General features: G+C 37.0%; 2 protein-coding genes and 1 non-coding gene across 14 annotated transcripts; 2 read left to right on the top strand and 1 right to left on the bottom strand.

Annotated features, from left to right (window-relative positions):
* Nucleotides 1–5,203: 5,203 nt before the first annotated feature.
* On the top strand, nucleotides 5,204–9,194 carry T23E7.6 (Symporter YagG). Its single transcript, NM_001047827.3, has 3 exons — nucleotides 5,204–5,259; nucleotides 7,721–7,815; nucleotides 8,990–9,194. The coding sequence occupies exons 2-3, from the start codon at nucleotides 7,721–7,723 to the stop codon at nucleotides 9,102–9,104; spliced, it is 210 nt and encodes a 69-aa protein (NP_001041292.1). The 5' UTR covers nucleotides 5,204–5,259; the 3' UTR covers nucleotides 9,105–9,194.
* On the bottom strand, nucleotides 9,187–18,988 carry T23E7.2 (the record flags this gene model as incomplete). 12 transcript variants are annotated; one of them, NM_078451.5, is made up of 16 exons in its annotated part: nucleotides 9,222–9,730; nucleotides 9,980–10,093; nucleotides 10,696–10,763; nucleotides 11,029–11,085; nucleotides 11,243–11,344; nucleotides 12,771–12,842; nucleotides 12,957–13,242; nucleotides 13,523–13,744; nucleotides 13,793–14,251; nucleotides 14,393–14,650; nucleotides 14,766–15,069; nucleotides 15,188–15,656; nucleotides 15,748–15,897; nucleotides 16,535–16,624; nucleotides 18,724–18,809; nucleotides 18,856–18,986. In NM_078451.5, the coding sequence occupies 16 exons, from the start codon at nucleotides 18,971–18,973 to the stop codon at nucleotides 9,619–9,621; spliced, it is 2,967 nt and encodes a 988-aa protein (NP_510852.2). The 12 variants fall into 12 exon arrangements, with proteins under 12 accessions (NP_001360149.1, NP_001362054.1, NP_510852.2 ...); NM_001375214.2 differs by lacking the exon at nucleotides 15,748–15,897 and having other exon boundaries at nucleotides 9,619–9,730; NM_001375211.2 differs by lacking the exon at nucleotides 11,243–11,344 and having other exon boundaries at nucleotides 9,619–9,730; nucleotides 18,856–18,973.
* On the top strand, nucleotides 16,519–16,539 carry 21ur-12330. Its single transcript, NR_072974.1, has one exon.
* Nucleotides 18,989–19,024: the final 36 nt, after the last annotated feature.

Below are 19,024 nucleotides of genomic sequence, written 5' to 3'. Positions count from 1 at the left end.
CTCAATTTCGTGAAAAAGAGGAAGCTAGGATGGGCTGGACACGTTGCGAGAAGGAAAGACGGAAGATGGACCACGTTGATGACAGAATGGCGCCCATATGGATGGAAAAGACCTGTTGGAAGGCCGCCGATGCGATGGACTGATTCGCTGCGAAAGGAGATCACCACTCGTGACGCAGACGGAGAAGTCATCACCCCCTGGTCCACTATAGCCAAGGACCGAAAAGAATGGCTTGCTGTGATCCGCAGGAATACCACAAATTCCTGAAGAACGGATCGTCTAAGTATCCTAAGTAAGTATCGAATTTTTTTGATTCAAAATTTAGAGAAATTGGTTTTTCGGTTTTTATGTTCCAAGGCACACACAAAAACCTCTCTGGCGCGGCTTAAATTTACTTTCCTGTCACACAAACATACCAATAATATTTTCAAAAAATCAAGAATCCAAATCTATCAAAACTTTTCCGGAATACCATAAATTTTATTTTTGTTTTTTTGTGCCTGTATATATCTGTGAAAATTGGAATTCGACACAAAAACCTCTCTAGCGCGGCTTAAATTTACTTTCCTGTCCCACAAACGAACCAATAATATTTTTAAAAAATCAAGAATCCAAATCTATCAAAACTTTTATGGAATTCCATAATTTTTATTTTTGTTTTTTTGTGCCTGTATATGTGAAAAATGTTTTTTTGTGCCTGTACCTGTGAAAATTGGAATTCGACACAAAAACCTCTCTAGCCACCATTTGAACAAGCTTCAACTTATTGCTCAAATCCGGATTTTTACCGTAACCTTCCATAAACATCACAACAAAAGTGAAATGTATGTTTGAATAATGAACATGAGAACAAAATAAAATGACAACAAAGTTCGTTAAATTGATTCGTTAAAAATCAAATACAAAATAATTAAAGCCCGCAACATTGGTTGTAGTGTGTACACCACACTTTACGACATTTTTACTTGACCGCGATACTTATTGCTAAGGCAATCTATCCCATGCTCACATTTCCCATGCACACATTTCCCATGCTGACACTTTCTCCCGTGCATACAAAATATTCCCATGCTTACGCCCAGTAGTTCGAGTACTCCCATGCCTACAACTCATTTTTTCCCTTTTTTCCGTTCCCATGCTGACATTCTCATACATACATTTTTTCCGGTCATACATACATTTTTTCCGGTTTTTTCCGGTACAAATGTATGTATGAGAATGTCAGCATAGGAACGAAAAAAAAAGGAAAAAATGAGGTGTATGTACAGGAGTACTTCGACTACTGGATGTAAGCATGGGAATTTTGTATGCACCGGAAAAAATGTATGTATGAGAATGTCAGCATGGGAACGGAAAAAAGGGAAAAAATGAGTTGTAGGCATGGGAGTACTCGAACTACTGGGCGTAAGCATGGGAATATTTTGTATGCACGGGAGAAAATGTCAGCATGGGAAATGTGTGCATGGGAAATGTGAGCATGGGATAGATTGCCTATTGCTAAAGGGGAAGATGTCGTAAAGTGTGGTGTGCACTTGACCGCGATACATATTTCTAAAGGGGAAGATGTCGTGTAGTGTGGTGTACACACAATTACGGACTTCAGTTGATTTCCACAGATTTTTCCAATACTCTTGTTTGATGATTTTTAACGGTTCTGTCTTTTTTCTATGTTTTCTTTTAATACTTGTATAAATTTATAATGTTTTGTTTTTTTCACTATTTATTTCGTTTACTAAAATATTTAATTTATGATTAGAAAATTTAAAAAACACGAATGGTATTTTTAGATTCACTTTTCCTGGCTGCTTGAAAACAAATTGTTATTTAGAAAAAAAACAAATTATAATATTTTTCAGCTCATCACATAAAATCGACACACAAAGGAGGTTTGTCGGAAACTAAGCGAGAACCCAAGGAAAAACTCGACAATGAGGAACAATTAAGTAGAACTGTGAATGTCTGAGTGGAACAAAATTTTAACATCTGCCACTAACAACTCGACTTCTCTGATGCAGAATGTCACACCAATGATGTTGCCACGGCTGCTAGTTTTTGAAGCTGCTCTTAGCGGAGAAGAAAAAATCTAAATAATTTGCCTATTCGTTTTCCGTTCTAGACAAATGAATAAAACTAAAAAGAAAACTATGGCATTTCTAGTTTGAAAAAAGTGCATATCTCTAGTTGGACAACTTTCAACCTGTTCTATCCCAGGTCGAAACAGATCAATAAGTACCATTGCCGTAAGAAAATGAAATAACCGTTCTGGAATTGACAATATAAGACTGGATGTTTTGGAAGCTAAACGAATTACTCAGCGTCTCTATTAATTGAAACTGTGTCATGTTAGTCTCGTGTTAGTTGCAAACATGGTTAAACACTTTCTCGCACTGAACATCAAAATAATGCGTAGATTGCCATCAATATAACGAATCATCATTTGATGAAAAAGTATTTTTGCCGTTCCATCGTTAATATGGAAAATCTTTTTGCACAACTTTTTGCGCTGTACGACTTTATTGGAGTACATGACCTAAGAGAACGAAAAGAAAAGATACAAATGTATTTTACTCCATTTTCCCAATTTCAACTACACCAGGTAAAATGAGACAAATACTATCGGAAGACCCAATTTCATAACGTGGATTCTCAACATTTGCTGATGGAAAAAGCGTTCAGGAAAAATTATATTCATTTCAAATGCAAATCTTTTAAAAATCCCTCAGTGCTACCAAAAAGGGCAGTCGGTGTTAGCTCTTATCCAAAAAAGAGGTAATAATTCTGTCATCTTTGGCGGCCATGGGGTTGTTTCTACTTTTTTGTATGTCCATTGAATATATAATATTTTTCCTTGTTTTTACGTTCACACATTTTTCTTCAAGAAATTGTAGTTTATAAACACAACAAACGAAAAAAAAATGAAAAAAAGTTATTTCAAATTTTTAAAAAACATTTTCATTTTTCATGCCGTTCTATTTAATTTAATTAAGATTAGATTAGATGACCTCCAGAGCATACCTGTGCGGCATTCGGAATTTTTCGGCATAACGGCATAACGGCATATGCCGCCAAAAATTTTTTTCGGCATATCGGCATATGCCGATATGCCGTCCATTTTTCTTTTCGGCATAACGGCATTTTCGGCATATGCCGTGAATTTCAAAATCGGCATTTCGGCATATGCCGCGCTTCAAAAACCGGCATTATGCCGGCATTCGGCATGCCGGCAAGTCCAGAGTGATGTCAAAGTTTTTTTCCGAAAAAGAGGAAAATACGGGACCATATCGAGAAAATCCAGGGGAAGACGGAACAAAACGAACGAACGGGAGGAATGCGACCTGACTGCTGACTCCTGGGAAGAACGTGAGGGACATTTCTGGGTTTCCATAAAAAGGCGGAAAAGTGTTTATTTCTCCTGTTTTTGGAGGGGGGAGGTCCTATTTGGATTATTAAGATTATAATTCATTTTAAGAAATTCATGAAAAAACAAACAAAAAAAACATGGATATAATTGAAGCAGTGGCAAAAAATAAAGAAAGTAAACATTTTGATAAATAGAAAAACATGAGGAATTCGTCATGTATCCCATGATTGGGAAAAATAATTTAATTTCAACAATTGAACACAAGCTGATTATTGAATATCTGAATAACAAAAATTGTCAAACTTCATTTTTAAACAGTGTAACACAATACCAGTAGGATTGTTCTTTTTCACCTACTATTATGGCTGGTAATTCCTATAACATAAATTCACATTCACTTTTTTTCATTCCAGTTTCTTTTATTTTCTTCCGCTTTTCTTTTCAATTTGTTCTTCAATTACCTGTGCAAAAAAGAGGCGCGCTTGAACATCAAGGCAGTGAAAGTGATAGTCTGTTATCGGCGGGAGGGAAAACTAAGTCAAGGTCGATCCGAATTCTCCCCAATTGTCCGGCGGTTCGCTCCAGTAGCACACTTTTTATGCGGCTTTTTGTATGAAAATCGAAATTTCGGAGAGATTTTCTTGTCGGGTTCTTCTTTATTCAGGCTGAGAGTGTGATTCATCAAAGGTTGAGTCTTCAAAATTGTTGTTAATCTGTTGAAAAACGTTGATCGGAATTGTTAAATTTATGTTAGATCTTCTCAAAATGTATTCCAAAAACTTTCATACTAAAATCGTTTAGTTTGTTGTATTTGATTTGTGATTATTCAGTTTTCATAAAAGATTTTTGTGATTTGCAACTTTTCCAAGAATGTGACCTTTTCTGAGAAGTTTCAAGCATTGCTGAAAGTTTGAATGTTTATATTGTTTCAAAAATAAAAATATTTGAACGAATGAAAATTGTGTTCGTTGTTTGATAAACATCTAAAACTTTGTATCGAGTCTTGCCCATTATTTTAATTTTCATTTTTCAACTGCCGGTACTCCTTTTAGCGGAAAATTTGAGAAAAAAATCAATTCTAGTTTGAAAACAATTTAGTTGAACACAACCTGTAATTTCTCATTGAAAAGGGTTCAGTTTGTTCAATAAAAAACTGAAAAATCTTTGTAGATTCCCTTTTTAGGTAGAATATTCAAGTTTTAATGTATTTCGTATTTGGTTCTGTATGCACGTCAGCTTCGAGCAGAACATTAGCGCCAACTCCCTAAAGTTTTCCTATTCTTTTCCATCAACCAAAGTTTATGTGTTCAAGTTCTTCTTTATGTTCTTTAATGTGCCTATTTGCTGACACTTTCTTAAAATTGATGGGGTAGGCCAGAGAATAAGTGTGAGAAGAAAATTTGGAAGAAAAAAACAGAGATAAAAAAGAAAGTCACATTTTCCCTTATCTAATGGAACACCAGATGTTCGTCTTATAGGATCCCGTCATTGTTTTGTTTCCGACCGATTATGTTTATTTGACTTTGACCCTTTTAATTTGAAAACATGATCATTGACTCCAACATCCCCCCTCTGATTTGGCACATGACCGTTTCGAAATGCAGAAGATGGATAATCTTCAGCCGGGGCGCCCGATTGCAAAAAAAGATACATGAGATAAGCAACCTACCCCACCTGGTACAACTTCTCAATATACATCCGATACAGTATGTCAAGGACGCACACACCTTGAAACATCTGATCGGTTCTGACCGGCCATGCAATTTCGCAACATCATATGATCCCTCCCACTTTACTTTTGAAACTGGTTTCAGAAATATAAAATTAGTAAAACACGGTCTGGTTTTCGAGGAGTGTGAACTCGGGCCTGTATAAAAGGATGACGGAACGGCCATGTGGTAGGTGATCTTTTTAGAATTTCTGAAACGTCAACAAAGTTTTTAGTAAATCTATATTTTATTAAACTAAGAATCTTTACTGGTAACTGCTGTTAAGCTCAAGTGAATGGGGATATGCAATTGCCAATTTTAGGAAAGTGCGGCAATTGTCACTATGTATTCGAATATCTTCAATTTCCCTTGTTTGAAGCCTTTCTAGTAATATGTAAGAAGTAATACAATTAACTTTACCGTAATTATTTACAAGCCATGAAAACCTGGCAATTCCAGGTAGCTTGAATTTTAAACAACAGTCAATTTTGGCATTTATCGCAATTCCATGACAAAACTTCGTTTATATTGAAGACTTTGAGTTTGAAAAGTGGGCAGTCTAGATATTCTATTTCGGTGGTTTTGACAATCACAATGTTTTAAAATTTTTTACATTTAAAATTGACCATGTTTCCAATGCCCAAATTTGACAAACATACTTTGCTAAATCAACTTGGCAAATTAAGCATCGACAATTGCCAAAAAATTCCATAATTGCCCAAATTGCCAAACTGAAATTTGATAAACGCAGAGTTGCCATATTTTGAAAAAAAAACAACTCCTATACTTTTGACGACTTATTGGTAATCGGGGCATCCCCGTTGTGAAATGTTGTGTTAACAGAAAGTTTCTTCAGAACTCTAAACTTTATGAGCCAATTTTTTCTGAACACCAACCTTGAAGAAATTCAAATCTCTCGTTTTCGATACTGGAATGTATTTCTCCTAGAATGTCTCTCCCCTGTGCGCCAAGTTTAAAATAAGTGCATCGCTATCTAAAAGAGGAGTGTGAACAACCTTCTTCAGCACTCAACCGTACTAAAGGATGACGCTTGACCGCTGGGTCAGGTGGTAATCCATTTTAGAAGACGGTAAACTAATCAGATCAAGATCTTCTGTGTCCTATTATTTTAGTCCTAGAGTTTCAGAGTTTCAGACCTTTGAGTGCATCTGGTAAAAACTTGTTCAAGCTACATATTAGATATCAAAAGCTTTTAAGTCATGTCTTTGCTAGGTTTTAAGGATTGTGAAATTCCTCTTTTTTTTTGCACGCGAAATTATATGTAGTCTATATTATTTATTTGCCAAACAGGTTTCCAATATATCAAACCCGTTTGGAGGCGTGTGAATCAGAGTGATGTGAATTGAACTATACAAAAAGATGACGATGGGTCAGGTGGTAATCCATTTTAAGAAGGTCAATGTTCTGGGTAATCCTTTCAATATTTAAATGCAATCGCCTCAAGCGATTGGTTAACTTCTTTGTTAGAACGCCAAATTATTGAGGTTTTCTATAAATACGTGATAGTTAACTTCGAGGAACCCTTACCCGTTTCATTTTACATATTTGTGAATTTAGGAAATGAACACGGAAGCATGCTTGCAAACATTTTTCTACATACGTGCTCTTAATTTTATTTTAAATTTTATTTTTTTAATGCTGGGACTGACCTGTTTCTTTGGCACATTTTCAAATAAATGTTTTTGTAATGTGATAATGCTACTCCAACAGTTTTTTTGATTCGCCAAAATATTTGCTAACCAGTTCTTCACATATTTGAATGAGTTTCACATATTTGAAGGCTTTATCTCAAAACACTTTAATACTTTCTGTGTGACTTTAAAACAACTAGAGCACAAATTAAAATCAACTTGTCAATTATTAACCTTTAGAGTAAACCAAAGAATTCCAGCTACAATGCCGTCAAATGTGAAAAATTTATTGCAAGATTGATTTAGAAAATATGGCGATGAAAATTTTCGTGGTAAAAAACGAGAAAATTTTCGATGCACCATGGTTCTTTAACAAACTTTAAGTAGCTCAATTGTTTTTCCACACCAATGAAAAGTTCGCGCTTTTTTTTTTGGTATGAAAGTATGAAAATCGCGAGTTCTTATTCTCTAGTCAAACTATTTTTACTTTAATGCTTGTTTCTGATATTGTGCTATAGTTTTATTCCCCATACTTTGGCTCCCAAAAAAATTACTGCAACCAATTTCTTATCACTTTATTGTTCAATTTCAATACTTCTCCAAACAACTGGAACGCAGTCACCCAAATCACCGAATGCTTCCTCGAAATAGCTTCCAAATTAGTTCGAACTTTGTAACACAAAGCATCCACTGCGCAATCACTCTTCCTTCCCAGCACGTTGAACTTTCCATTCGACCAACCTTCTCTCTCGCCCCCACTATCCGTAGTTTATTTGTTCCCTTTGTCGGGTTCCGACCATCAGTCAGTTCTTGCCCATTCACTCTTCTTTTCCCTTTCTTAATTTCTCTTCTTCCAACATCTGAAAAAAGTTATTAGACACTGACCTACCTGAATCCGTCTTATCACCCATTCATATGTTTTTCTTTGATCGAAAGGGTCAATGACAATTCTACTGTAGTTTGAAAAATTACTTGATAGAACCTTTACAAATTTTCAGATGAGCCAGTCAAATGTGAGCCTGCAATTGGAGAGAGTGTATAATGAGCAGAGAAAAGCAGCTACCCTTGCTTCAACAGCTACAGGATTCATTATGTAAGTGGAAAGTTCAAAAGTATATATTTTACAGTTGTTTTAATTGTACTCAAAGTATACATTTTGACATCTATTTAATATTCAACAATTTTTAAAAATTAGTCAAAGTTTACTACTAATTGTAAAAGAAGTTATTGTAGCTTGTGAAACCATTTTTGGAACATTTCGATTAAGTTTTTGGAAATGAGAACTTTTAGCACACATTTGAAATAATGGGGTTTTTTGTTTGCACATTTTGAATTACAAAATTCATTCCCATTTTCGAAACCCAGTTCAGCTTGCCTACTACTTTGAAATTTCTTTTTGGTAGGTTTAAACAACAACTTGCTAATTCATGCTTTCCCAATTTTTTTGCCAATTGTTCAACAGTTCAAACTCTTATCATTTTAGCACAGTTTAACTATTTGAGTTCTTAGACAACTAGTCTTCCGATATACTTGATTAGATTAGAAAATGGTTCGTACTTTTAAAGTACTCCGCATCAGATGCAATTAAATTTCACATATTTTGCGATTAAATAGAACAAAAGTTAAAAGAGGATAGAGTTTGTGTTCTGGTTAACTGATAGACTTTGTGGAGTAGTTTTGCGTTACTGTTGCTTTGGGAAAATGATATCAAAATCATTGTAATGTTGAACAGCTGATACGTTATCTTACGGAACATCATTAAAATGTAAAACCTTTTTTTCTAGTTAGCTTCTAAGTTAGATATAATGCTTTAATATATCACAAATTTGACAGTTCACCAGAATATTGACTGATAGGTAAAAAAAAGTGTTTAATACTGATATTCAAAAATTTTACTTCACATGTTTAGAAAGTAAAAAATTTTAATGGACGGTACTTACCTTCGAAAGGGCTTCAACAAAAATTAATATATTTTTTCAATTCAATTTTAAGCAAAAAGTTGAAAATCCCCCAATACGTAATGTTTAGTTTTATGGACTTCAAATACTTTTTGGAATCTGAAAATCGACCGATTAAAGTTTTTAAATTATGTCCATAATTGTAAAAACTTTGTCTTGTAACTGCAGTGAGCAATATGAAACAAATAGTGTAGAAAAACACAGTAATCTAGTTTTCAATTGAACAAAACAAAAAATGAATTGGGAAATTATCTGTATTGTTGTAAGAAACTCACATATTTTCCAAATTCAACAACTTCCAACTTCCAGGTCCATCTGCTTCTTCGGCCTTCCCCTCATGTGGTCCGGATTCTTCAAAGTAATGCAAGTACCAGCTGCCATCGTTTGCTCTAATGATCCATGGAGCGGAATCACTGATCTTTAAGCTCTTTCCTTCATGACTAAGTGTGTTACGGTGTGATTATTATTCTGGTTAATCATTTTCATTCAGTTTTTATAAAACAGCGGGTGTTTTTTCTTTGTTTTTCACGTTTTTAAATGATAAAATCATAAATTCATTTATTGAAAAGTTTTGAAATTTAAAAATTGAAAATTTGAAATTTGAAAATGACAATGAAAATGATAAAATCTACAAGATGAAAATTAATACAGGGGTATTTGACAAAACATATTACAAAAGGCAGTATAGGGTCTGGGCTGGAAAGAAAGAAAGATACGTAGGAAAATTTGAAAAAAAAGAGTCGGAAAAAATGACGACAAAAATCTACATAACTATTTAAAGGTAAATTCAGAAGTTCGTTTCGTTGTTAGTAAATGGAAGGATAGGTTTCAATGACTTGGCATCACGGACTCTGGTCTCTTAAAGGTGAGGAGGAGGAGGAATAAAAACAGGAAAAAAGAAGGAACAAACAAAAAATGGGTGGTATTTGATTATGAATTCAGAATCTTCTTTTTTTGGCACACGAACTATAGTATTGAACAGCTTTTTCTAAGTCAGCATCGTATTTCTTGCGATACAAACCACCATACACAACGTTGCCCAATCGCCACCTGGAATTGATTTTAGCTAATGTAATCAATGCGGTATCAGATTTGAAAACCATAGTATGAGCGGGATTTTCTCACATTTTGTTTTCGTTCATATCTTGGTTTTATTTTTGTTTACTAGCTTTTTAGTAAAGAACTTTCAATAAAATATAGAAAATAGATTATTCTCTTTCTAATACTCTACCTAATTTTTTTCTTTATACTTCTAAAGCGGCTCTTTCTAAATGTCTAACGATTTTTTTTCAAGTTTACCTCTCAGTTGAAGGCAGCCCAGTCGCGCGCAAATCCAGAGTATAAGCTATGGAGCGCCGAATTTCCGGTCGATTTATCAGTCGATGATCTTCCATATTGGGAGGTGTATACGGGCTAAAAAAATATGGCGTTTTTGTGGCAAATCGTTCGTGATGTGTCAAGTAGTACACACATTAGATGGGGTCTAAAGTGGTTTAGTGTAGTATGACTATTGTCAGTTTGTTGTTTAATTTTCAAATTGATTTTTCTTTTTTTTCTGTAAATTTAAAGTTACAAAGAGAAAACATATAAGAGGAAAACATAAAATTGTTAGTTGACTTTTCTCTTCTGCAAGCACACGAAAAAAGTTAAGCATCATTCTCTTACCTTTTGGTTATCAAAGAGAGTGTATAAACGTTATACAGGTAGAAAGGATAATAGAAGAAGTAAGGGATGCAATATTGAACATAAAATGTATTTTTAATAAGAATGAGCGTGTGCTCTGAGAAAAAAGGCATTGGGATAATAGAGAAGAAAACTCCTGTAGAATCAGGAAGTTTTGGTGAAGCTTAGCAGCGGTTGAATGTGCAAAACGGGAAGGTAAAATTGAAGATATTGAAAATGAGTCAAATTCTATGAGGGAAAAATGAATGCAAATTTAGTAGTGCGGGTAGAAGTGGGAGTAGACGCTAGTGCGCGGGAGGGACTGCCCACGGTAGCTGCTGTACGAGTTAGACCTGAGCAATTCCATTTGACGGCACGCCTGGTCAAGTTTTGTCGACAGTTGTTGGTATTCGGTGCGCAACTGAATAGACGTAATACATTTAACATTTAAAATTGGAAATTATGTGTGTATGCAAAAAGACCGTAAAATATGTTAAACCAGAACAGTCTCTTTCTTGTCGCAAAGAACGAGAACATAGGACGTGTCCTATGTTCTCGACGGCTGGACAAAAGTTCACCAAATATGAAGTTTTTCTAAGAGCCCTTAGTCTACGTATATCAACTCATAGAACAATACAGACAATTTCTTCAAGAAAAAAAAGAAAAAAAAAGCCAAACAAACATACTCTGTCTTTCTGGATCACCTCACGAGACAGCGATCTTTCGAGTTGTCCGATGCGTCCCTGAAAATCAGATGAGACGTGTACACATTTTCCTCCTCTCCGGAATTTCAGACATGCGTATTCCGGTTAGTCGTACGTCAAACGGGACTGGTTAGACAATGGACGTTAAGAGTGTTTGGGACAGTTTGGGGAGAAGATGAAAGATGAGGTCTCTGACCTCATACATGCTGCGGACCATTGCCGGGCTTGTGTCTCTCTGGTATCTTTTCATTCTGCGCGTCGACTCGGTTTCCACGTAAGATGGAGATGAGATATAGGCCTGGAAGTGTGTGTAAAGGGGGATTGAACGTGAGCTGTTACTGTAGGAAATACTGGTGGTTTTTGGAGTTTTGAGTTTCAATATCATTTTTGTAAGTTTTTTTTTAAGTTTAAATAAGTTCTATTTTTGAATGCAGCTATAATAACTAGCGGAACTAATTGCAATTTCTTTTATTTGTTTAAAAATGTTCTGTATGATTGCATCGGTGTTCTTTTTCAGCATTAATAAAAATTATTTACAGTTTGGAGGACGTAAGCTGATTTTGTTATGAAATATGTTTGACCGGAATGGTTTGAGGATTTAAGTTAATTTGATTACTGATGCATTCCGGATTTGAAAACATCAGGACTTCGGTTTAGGTGGTCGCCTAGCAAAATTTGATATGAAACTATTGATAGAAGGGTAGAAGTTATTCTTGTCCCCCGAAGTGTATAAAATTATGGATCTGAGAGAGTAATGTAATGTAAATCTGACCAAATATAAATTTATAAAAACGTAACACAAATTTCATATAATTACAAGATTCAATGTCAGATTTCCATCGCTTCGTTTGAAAAAAAAAACACTTGAAATTGTTGTGTTCTAATGTTTAAAGGATGCTTGTTTGTTAGGTTGATACGGAATTTTTTTGTTACATTTCATTCAAAAAAGCGATGCCGAAAATGTTCAAATTTCACTTACAAGGTCGAATTTTTGTCTGAATATACGCTTTTTCGAGAAGAGATACATAGTTATAGATATATTTGGATGAATGGGGGGCGAAGAATGAGATCTTGGGGCAATTGAGAGCTGGCTCCTGGTTGCTGCTGGACTAGACCAAGTCAATAGAAAACTATCTGACAAGACTAGCGGAAAGGGTGGAATTGAGGGGAGGATATAAGGGATTTAGGTGAAGTGTCCGGGGAAAAGAGGCTCCCAGAAAGAAGAACGCTCTGGCTTTTCCGTTTTGAAAACCCAGATGCAACAAACGCAACAAGAAACTATTGCCTGCGCTTGTTTGGGAAAGGGTGCTTGGTTTTTGCGAAGCAGTGGGGGGGGGGATGAGCGGAGCAACGGCTTGACTATTTTGCCTTGGCTCGATGAGTGGGCAAGGTGTTTGTGCTTAGCTCTGTGACTCGCAAAGTGCGTGTATTTTTCGCCTAACTGTAACTGTTTGTGTTTGCTTCCGCCACTTCACCGGATGATAGATACAATATATATTCTTCTTGCTTCCACAAACTATCACCAAGAACTGATGCATCAAACATCTTTGGAACTTAATCTCTTTTAATTTGCCAAATTTTGGTTTGAAAACAAAATAGCATTCTTTAAATCATAATGTTTTAAAACTTATTATTATCACAAAACCATTCCAAAAATAAATGAAATGTAACTCAAAAGTCACTTAAGACACTAGTGTTCCACACAGAAAAATTCAAAAACTCACCGTGTATCCGTTAATAGTGGAGTATGATGGTCCACGGGAAGATGAGCGGTATCTATCGTAGGTTGATGGAACCTGAACAGAATTGAATTGCGCGATTTTAATGATATCCCACAATATTTTCCACATAAATGTTTGCCTAGCACTTCGCACTCCCCCCCGATTGCTTCTTTACTCTCAATTGCCTACCTCGTACTCGTATGGAGTATGGATATCACGAACGTAGCTGTCCACACGGGAAAGACGTCCACCGCCCAAGTAGGCATCGACATTGGCGCGAGAACAGCTTCTCGAGAGGGAATCTCCGTAGATAGAAGTGCGGGAGTTGGCACGGGAGAGTTCTCCTTGCTTGGCACTCGAGTAGTCGAGGAAGGAGACGAAGCTCGTGTTGCGGCTAGGCGCACGGCTGATCTCGCGGGTTGGTGGTGTCGAGTACTCACGAGCGCGAAGTGGTGCTGGGGCTTGGGAAGAATATCTGAAATGTGGTGATGTAATGAAATTCGGATAGTTATCAGTATATTATTGGGCAAAAAGTCATAGTTTCATTCCTTTTGGAAATGGTGCATACAGAGAAGGATAGTTGGCGCAACCGACAACTGCCAATTATTATTTGTCGGTTGCCACCCGGTCCGGCTTTATAAGTTGTTAAGCCAAGTGTATAGTTGACAATGTGGTGTGGTTGAGCCAAGTGACTGATTAACTGCCGATTGGAAATTTTCTCTATAAGACCGTAAAATTTTCCTAACCGATTTTACCTGTAATAGTTAGATGCAGATCTTTGGGATCTCATTGCTTGCTTTCGTTCACGGGTACGGCTGCGTGATCTTTCGATCAATCGGTTTGTGGAATAAAGAGCCGATGAGAATGCTCCGGTGGCAACAATATCGTCAAAGTGCGATGTGTACATGTTGGTTGGGCGGTAGCTGCTTCCACTGGTGTACTCGTTACGGTATTTGTTGGCAGTGCTCACGAACGGGCTGAAAGAAAAGAACGCGTGTTTCTGTTAGTTTGTTGAAATTTGATACCTGATTGGAGTATAGCTCTGCTTGTCTGGTGGGCTCCATGAGGAGAATGACGTGGCAGTTGGCATTCTTGGTGGTGGAACTGCTCTGTACGAGTCCTCATCGTAGCTTGTGATGTCACGGTCGGCGTGACGAGAAGTGCGCTGTCGTTCCGGAGATGGAGATTGTGGGCGACGGCGGGCTGGTGGTGGAGATGGAGAGGACTGGCGAGCTGCTGGTGGAGCAGACTCTTCCTCAACAACCTCGGTTTTTTCAATTGATTCCTCGACGGCTTCTGGCTCAGCTTCTTCGGCTGTTGGCTCTGTAGCAGTTTCATCTGCGGCTGGTTCAGGCTCTTCAGCTGGCTCCTCTTCAACGGCTGGTTCAGCTTCTGGCTCAGCCTCGGCAACTGGCTCTGGTTCTGGCTCTGGCTCGGCAACTGGTTCTGGCTCCTCGGCCACAGGCTCTGGTTCTGGCTCCACTCTTTAATTAATAATCATTAGCTCGTTTAAAAAAAATTTACTGTAACTTTTCAATTAAAATGTTTGTTTTCAAAAACCTTTGAAGGAATAAGAAGTGAAATCGAACATAAAGGGTGCAGAAAGTGTCTAGAAGTAAACTCACACTGCTGGAGTTTTTGGTGTTCGGGGAGTTTTTGGAGTGCGTGGCGTGCGTGGGGTTTTCGGAGTCTTTGGCGTCTTTGGCGCTGGGGTGGTCAGATTCGACTCAGTTGGTGTGGCTGGTACACTCGATCTTGGCGTGGCTGGAGTCTCCTCAAAGTTGAATGCAGTGTCAGCTTTTGGAGTTCCAGTAGCCGCTGGGGTGGCTGTAGCGGCAGGTGTGGCAGTGGCTGCTGGCGTAGCAGCTGGTGTAGCCTTAGCGCTGAAATGGTATTACGGTGAAAGTGGAGAAGTTAGCAGTGCATAAGGGGATAGAATAAGTGTGTACATGCTGATAAAGTGACAGGTGTTGATACAATTTATGAACATCACTATACCTTTCTTGAGCAACCGATGGTGTTCCTGGGATGCTTCCATTAGCAATATGTCCATTGCTTTTTGGAGTTGGTGGAACGTCAGATGGAGCAGCGGATCTTGGAGTTGGTGGGGCTTCAGATGGGACAGCTGATTTTGGTGTTGGTGGGACTGATGATTGAGCTGCTGATTTTGGAGTTAGTGGGACTTCAGATGGGGCGGCCGATTTTGGAGTTGGTGGGACCTCTGATGGTGCTGCTGATTTGGGGGTTGGTGGAACCTCTGATGGAGCAGCTGATTTTGGTGTTGGTGGGACTGATTGCTTCTCTGGAAGATTCGGCTATGGGAATTTTACCTTTAATTTTTTTAAAGCCTCGATGCTGACCGAAACCTCTTGCAAAGTAAAGAAGTGAAGTTTAAAAAAAATTTTCGATCACAGTCATACCTGAAGCGGCAGTCTTTGGAGTTGGTGGAACTTCGGATCCAGCATCAGCCTCTAGCTCTGCAGCCGGCTCCTCATCAGCTGTTGGGTTATCCAAGTCATTTGGCGTACGTGGGCGCTTGCCCTCTGGTGGTGCCTGAAGCTCGAACTCTTGCTTCTCGGCTTCTGGCTCAGCTTCCTCAGCGACTGGCTCCTCTGCTGGAGCTTCTTCGACAGCGACCTCAATGAGTGGCTCTTCAGCTGGAGCTGTTTCCTCTGCTTCTGGAGCCTCTTCAACTGGGGCTGCTTCTTCAACAACAGGCTCCTCAACTGCAGCTTCCTCTGCTGGAGCGGTCTCCTCGGCCACTGGCTCTTCAGCTGGGACTTCCTCTTGTGGTGCCTCCTCCGCTGGAGCTGGTTCCTCTGCCGGGGCTTCTTCTTGTGGTTTTTCCTCTTCTGGAGCTGGCTCATCGGCTGGTGCCGATTCTTCTACCTGAAAAATGTTTCATAAAATGTGTCTTGAAAAATTATAAAACTTATTGCTCGCGGTTGGTTGATAAGTAGAGTTGGTTAGCAAAACTTACGTAGTCGCTCTCCTCAATCTCCTCAATGTCTTCCTCCTCAATAATCTCCTCCTCGACACCGGAGGAGACCAACTCTGAACGCGGCTCCTGATTTTCCGCTGATTCGAGCTGATCGGGAAGTTCGTCTTCTTCGAGAATCGTGTCTTCGAACTGATTAGTAGGGATTAGGAAAGTGATATAAAAATATTAGAAGAAAAAGTTGACTGGTTTTCCTAGAGTTTAATTATTTGTTTTATAACATTTTGTTAACTATAATTCGTGACCAATTTTGGTATTTCAGGCTAACTGTTTAGAACAACAATTATCGTAAAGATTCATAGAAAATATCTGGTGAATGCAAAAGTGGAATTCATTTTTCGTTCACAATTTTGAAAAAAGCTCAAATACCGCGCACTTTGCCGGAATTAAACAATTAAATAGTATTTTCAAATTGATACATTCACATATAGTATTAAATTTGAATGTTGAACTTATCAAAAATTGTTTGACTGGAAAAAAATGCATGAGTTTTTTCCTACTATTTTGAGAGTTTTACAATTGTGATGAAAAATCTAAATATGGGAGAAAGAAGAGCTATTCAGCATTAATTTGTCTTTGAATTGTCAATTACGCGTGTCTCGACAAAATTCGAATAAGTTCTGATTATATTTTTTCAGTTACGTTAAGTTGAATGCATAAACTGTTATTTTCATTTTAGAAAAAAATTAACTGTAAGTGTCGATATTACTTTTTCTAAAACTACATATATGTATTAGGTTTTAAATTTGCAGATCGAAAGTTGTCTTACCTGAGCTTCATCATTTGCTGGAAGATCCTCAATTCCATCCATGCTAGTCGTCATTGGGTCCACGTACTCCGTTCCAGTGATATCGGGGACCTGCAAAACGTGAAAATAACAATGATCTAGTGGGAGAGGAAAAGTTGCACTTGAAGTGGAACAAAAGTGATGCGAACACCTTGTGGGCGACACACTAACAACTCAGATGGTGATTTGTTTGATCTGGCTCTCGTTGAGCCAACTCAACTGAGAATCTCTGGCTAGCTCCATCTGGTTCTTCGAAAGTTATGTCTATTAAAACAATACATACGAGTGGAGAGAAAAGCCAGAAAATATTCATGCATTAAATAAGTACTTTTTCAGGAGGCCCTTTTAACAGAACAAATTTTGGTTATATACTCATATAACAAAATAATATGAGATAAGCGGATCTGATAATAATTTAAGTGCACCAGGAACACGTTCAAAACTATTGTTCAAATTAACAGTTTTCAAATAGTAGTTTTATTTTTTTTTCAATATTTACACTTTTTGCTCACATTTCACAGCAGGTTGTGAGTTTAAAAGAAATTTACATGGTTATGTATTTGATAATTTTCTGGTTTCTTTAAAATGAATGAATAAAATTAACAGTAGTAATATGGTTGTTTCTCACAATATATATATATACCGGTAGAAAAAGTAAGTGACAATTTTCAAGAACAAATTCAAAAACTGTTTAAGTACCAGTTAAAAATGAACATAATTAAGTTAGCAAATAAAATCAAACCATCGGTTAATGCTGGGAAGGTGTTGAATGACTGGTTGTTTGCGTTTTGCAAACGCGTAGAGAAAAGGTGGGGATCTAGGATCTAGGTAGCCAAAAAAATAAGGTTTGGTCTCGCAAGCTCGTCTCGACGCAAAAAGATTTTGCGAGAAAGAAGCAAAAAGGGACACCTACGCATCGAGCAATCTCTTGTCTTATTTCACGATATCACTCTGACGAGTGATGGTTGCTGTGGCACAGAACAAAAAAACTTGTTTACGGCATAGGTTAGGTCTACATGATAGTTTGTGAGAAACGGATGATATGAAAAGAGCGATAAGCATACAAAAAGCAACAAGTCAGAAAAAAAATAACTGAGGAAAAAACTGGAACACAAACCAACAAAAACTGTGTTGTTTGTTCACTATCTTTTAGGTTTTGATATTTGCATTTTTTTAATTACAGTAATAATTTTTTTGATGTTTTTTGTTTTCTTATGTAATCGTTCTACAATTTTGTGGTATATAGTTTTGGAAAAAAATTATTCAACACGTTTTTCCTTAGTTAAAACGTTTTGGAAAAGCTGAGTAGAAACTAGATCTACGTTGTGAAAAATAAAAAATAAAAAATTGAAAGTTGTCCTGAAAAAATATCTGAAAACAGATTTCCAATCTTTCAATGAAAATTGCCGCATTTATTCTATTATTTTATACATAGCTCCAGTGCCATCAAAAAGTCCTGAATATTGAAACTCAAATTAGATGAGAAAATTCAAAAAAAAAGAAGTTTATTTTAACAAAAAATAATTTGCAACTTAATTTCTTTTTTTTGTGAATTAGTAAGAAAAAATCGAACAAATATTTAAGAATACCACTTTAATTGTTACGTTTTTTGGGTGTCTCTCGGAATTTAAATGGATGTGATTTTTGGAAATTGCAAGATATACATATACAAAGGTCTTAACCTCTTAACATTCTATATACTGAAAAAGTGTACATTGTTTTACAGTTTTACAAATATGTCATTATTAAACGCATTTGAAACATGAATACAATTTTTTCTCAATTATTCACATAATTCGAAAAATCCAAAAATTATTTCACATCAAGTTTAAAAGTTTGATAAGCAACTACATCAAGTTTAACAAACAATTTGCTGATTAAATCTGTAAGAGCCTCGAAAAACATGATGGTTACACCAATCATGTATGTGAATCATTTAAGAAAAATAACTTACACGTTGCTCTACTTGTATAATATCATTTTTGATAGCATACACTTTTTGTATCATATTCCGAGCAAACATTTTAACGAAAACATTATGTTGAAAGTTAAATAGTTTAGCTGGTACATCAAGTATTGCACGCGGACCTCATTTCTAGCCCACAGGCAAGATAGAACTTTCAAGAAAGGCCGAGATGATGCGTAAATAAAAACAAAATTCTAAAAAGTACCTGATCCTCGGTGCGGTCTTCATCAACCTGTTGAGCGCTCTTCTCGTCGTCAGCTTCGGCAGTTACAAGTTGATCATCACCCTCTTCTGAAGCTCGACATTTTGCATTACAGTAACCGACCGCTCAACTCACCAACAAGTTGAGCATTGCTGTTGTCCTGCTCAATCTCAGCGACAAAATCCTTCTGGATCTCAATCACTGCCTCCTCTGGAGCGTCGTGAAACTCTTCTTGAGCATCCACCTCAGACATTTCGACGACGACCCTAAAAATGCAATAAGATATAAAAAGCAGTAAGATATT

The sequence above is a fragment of the Caenorhabditis elegans genome, chromosome X, assembly GCF_000002985.6.
Source record: "Caenorhabditis elegans chromosome X".
In the NCBI taxonomy this organism is placed as follows: domain Eukaryota; kingdom Metazoa; phylum Nematoda; class Chromadorea; order Rhabditida; family Rhabditidae; genus Caenorhabditis; species Caenorhabditis elegans.
The sequence above is the reverse complement of the archived record's forward strand: the minus strand, read 5'-3'. Positions and strand labels throughout refer to the sequence as shown.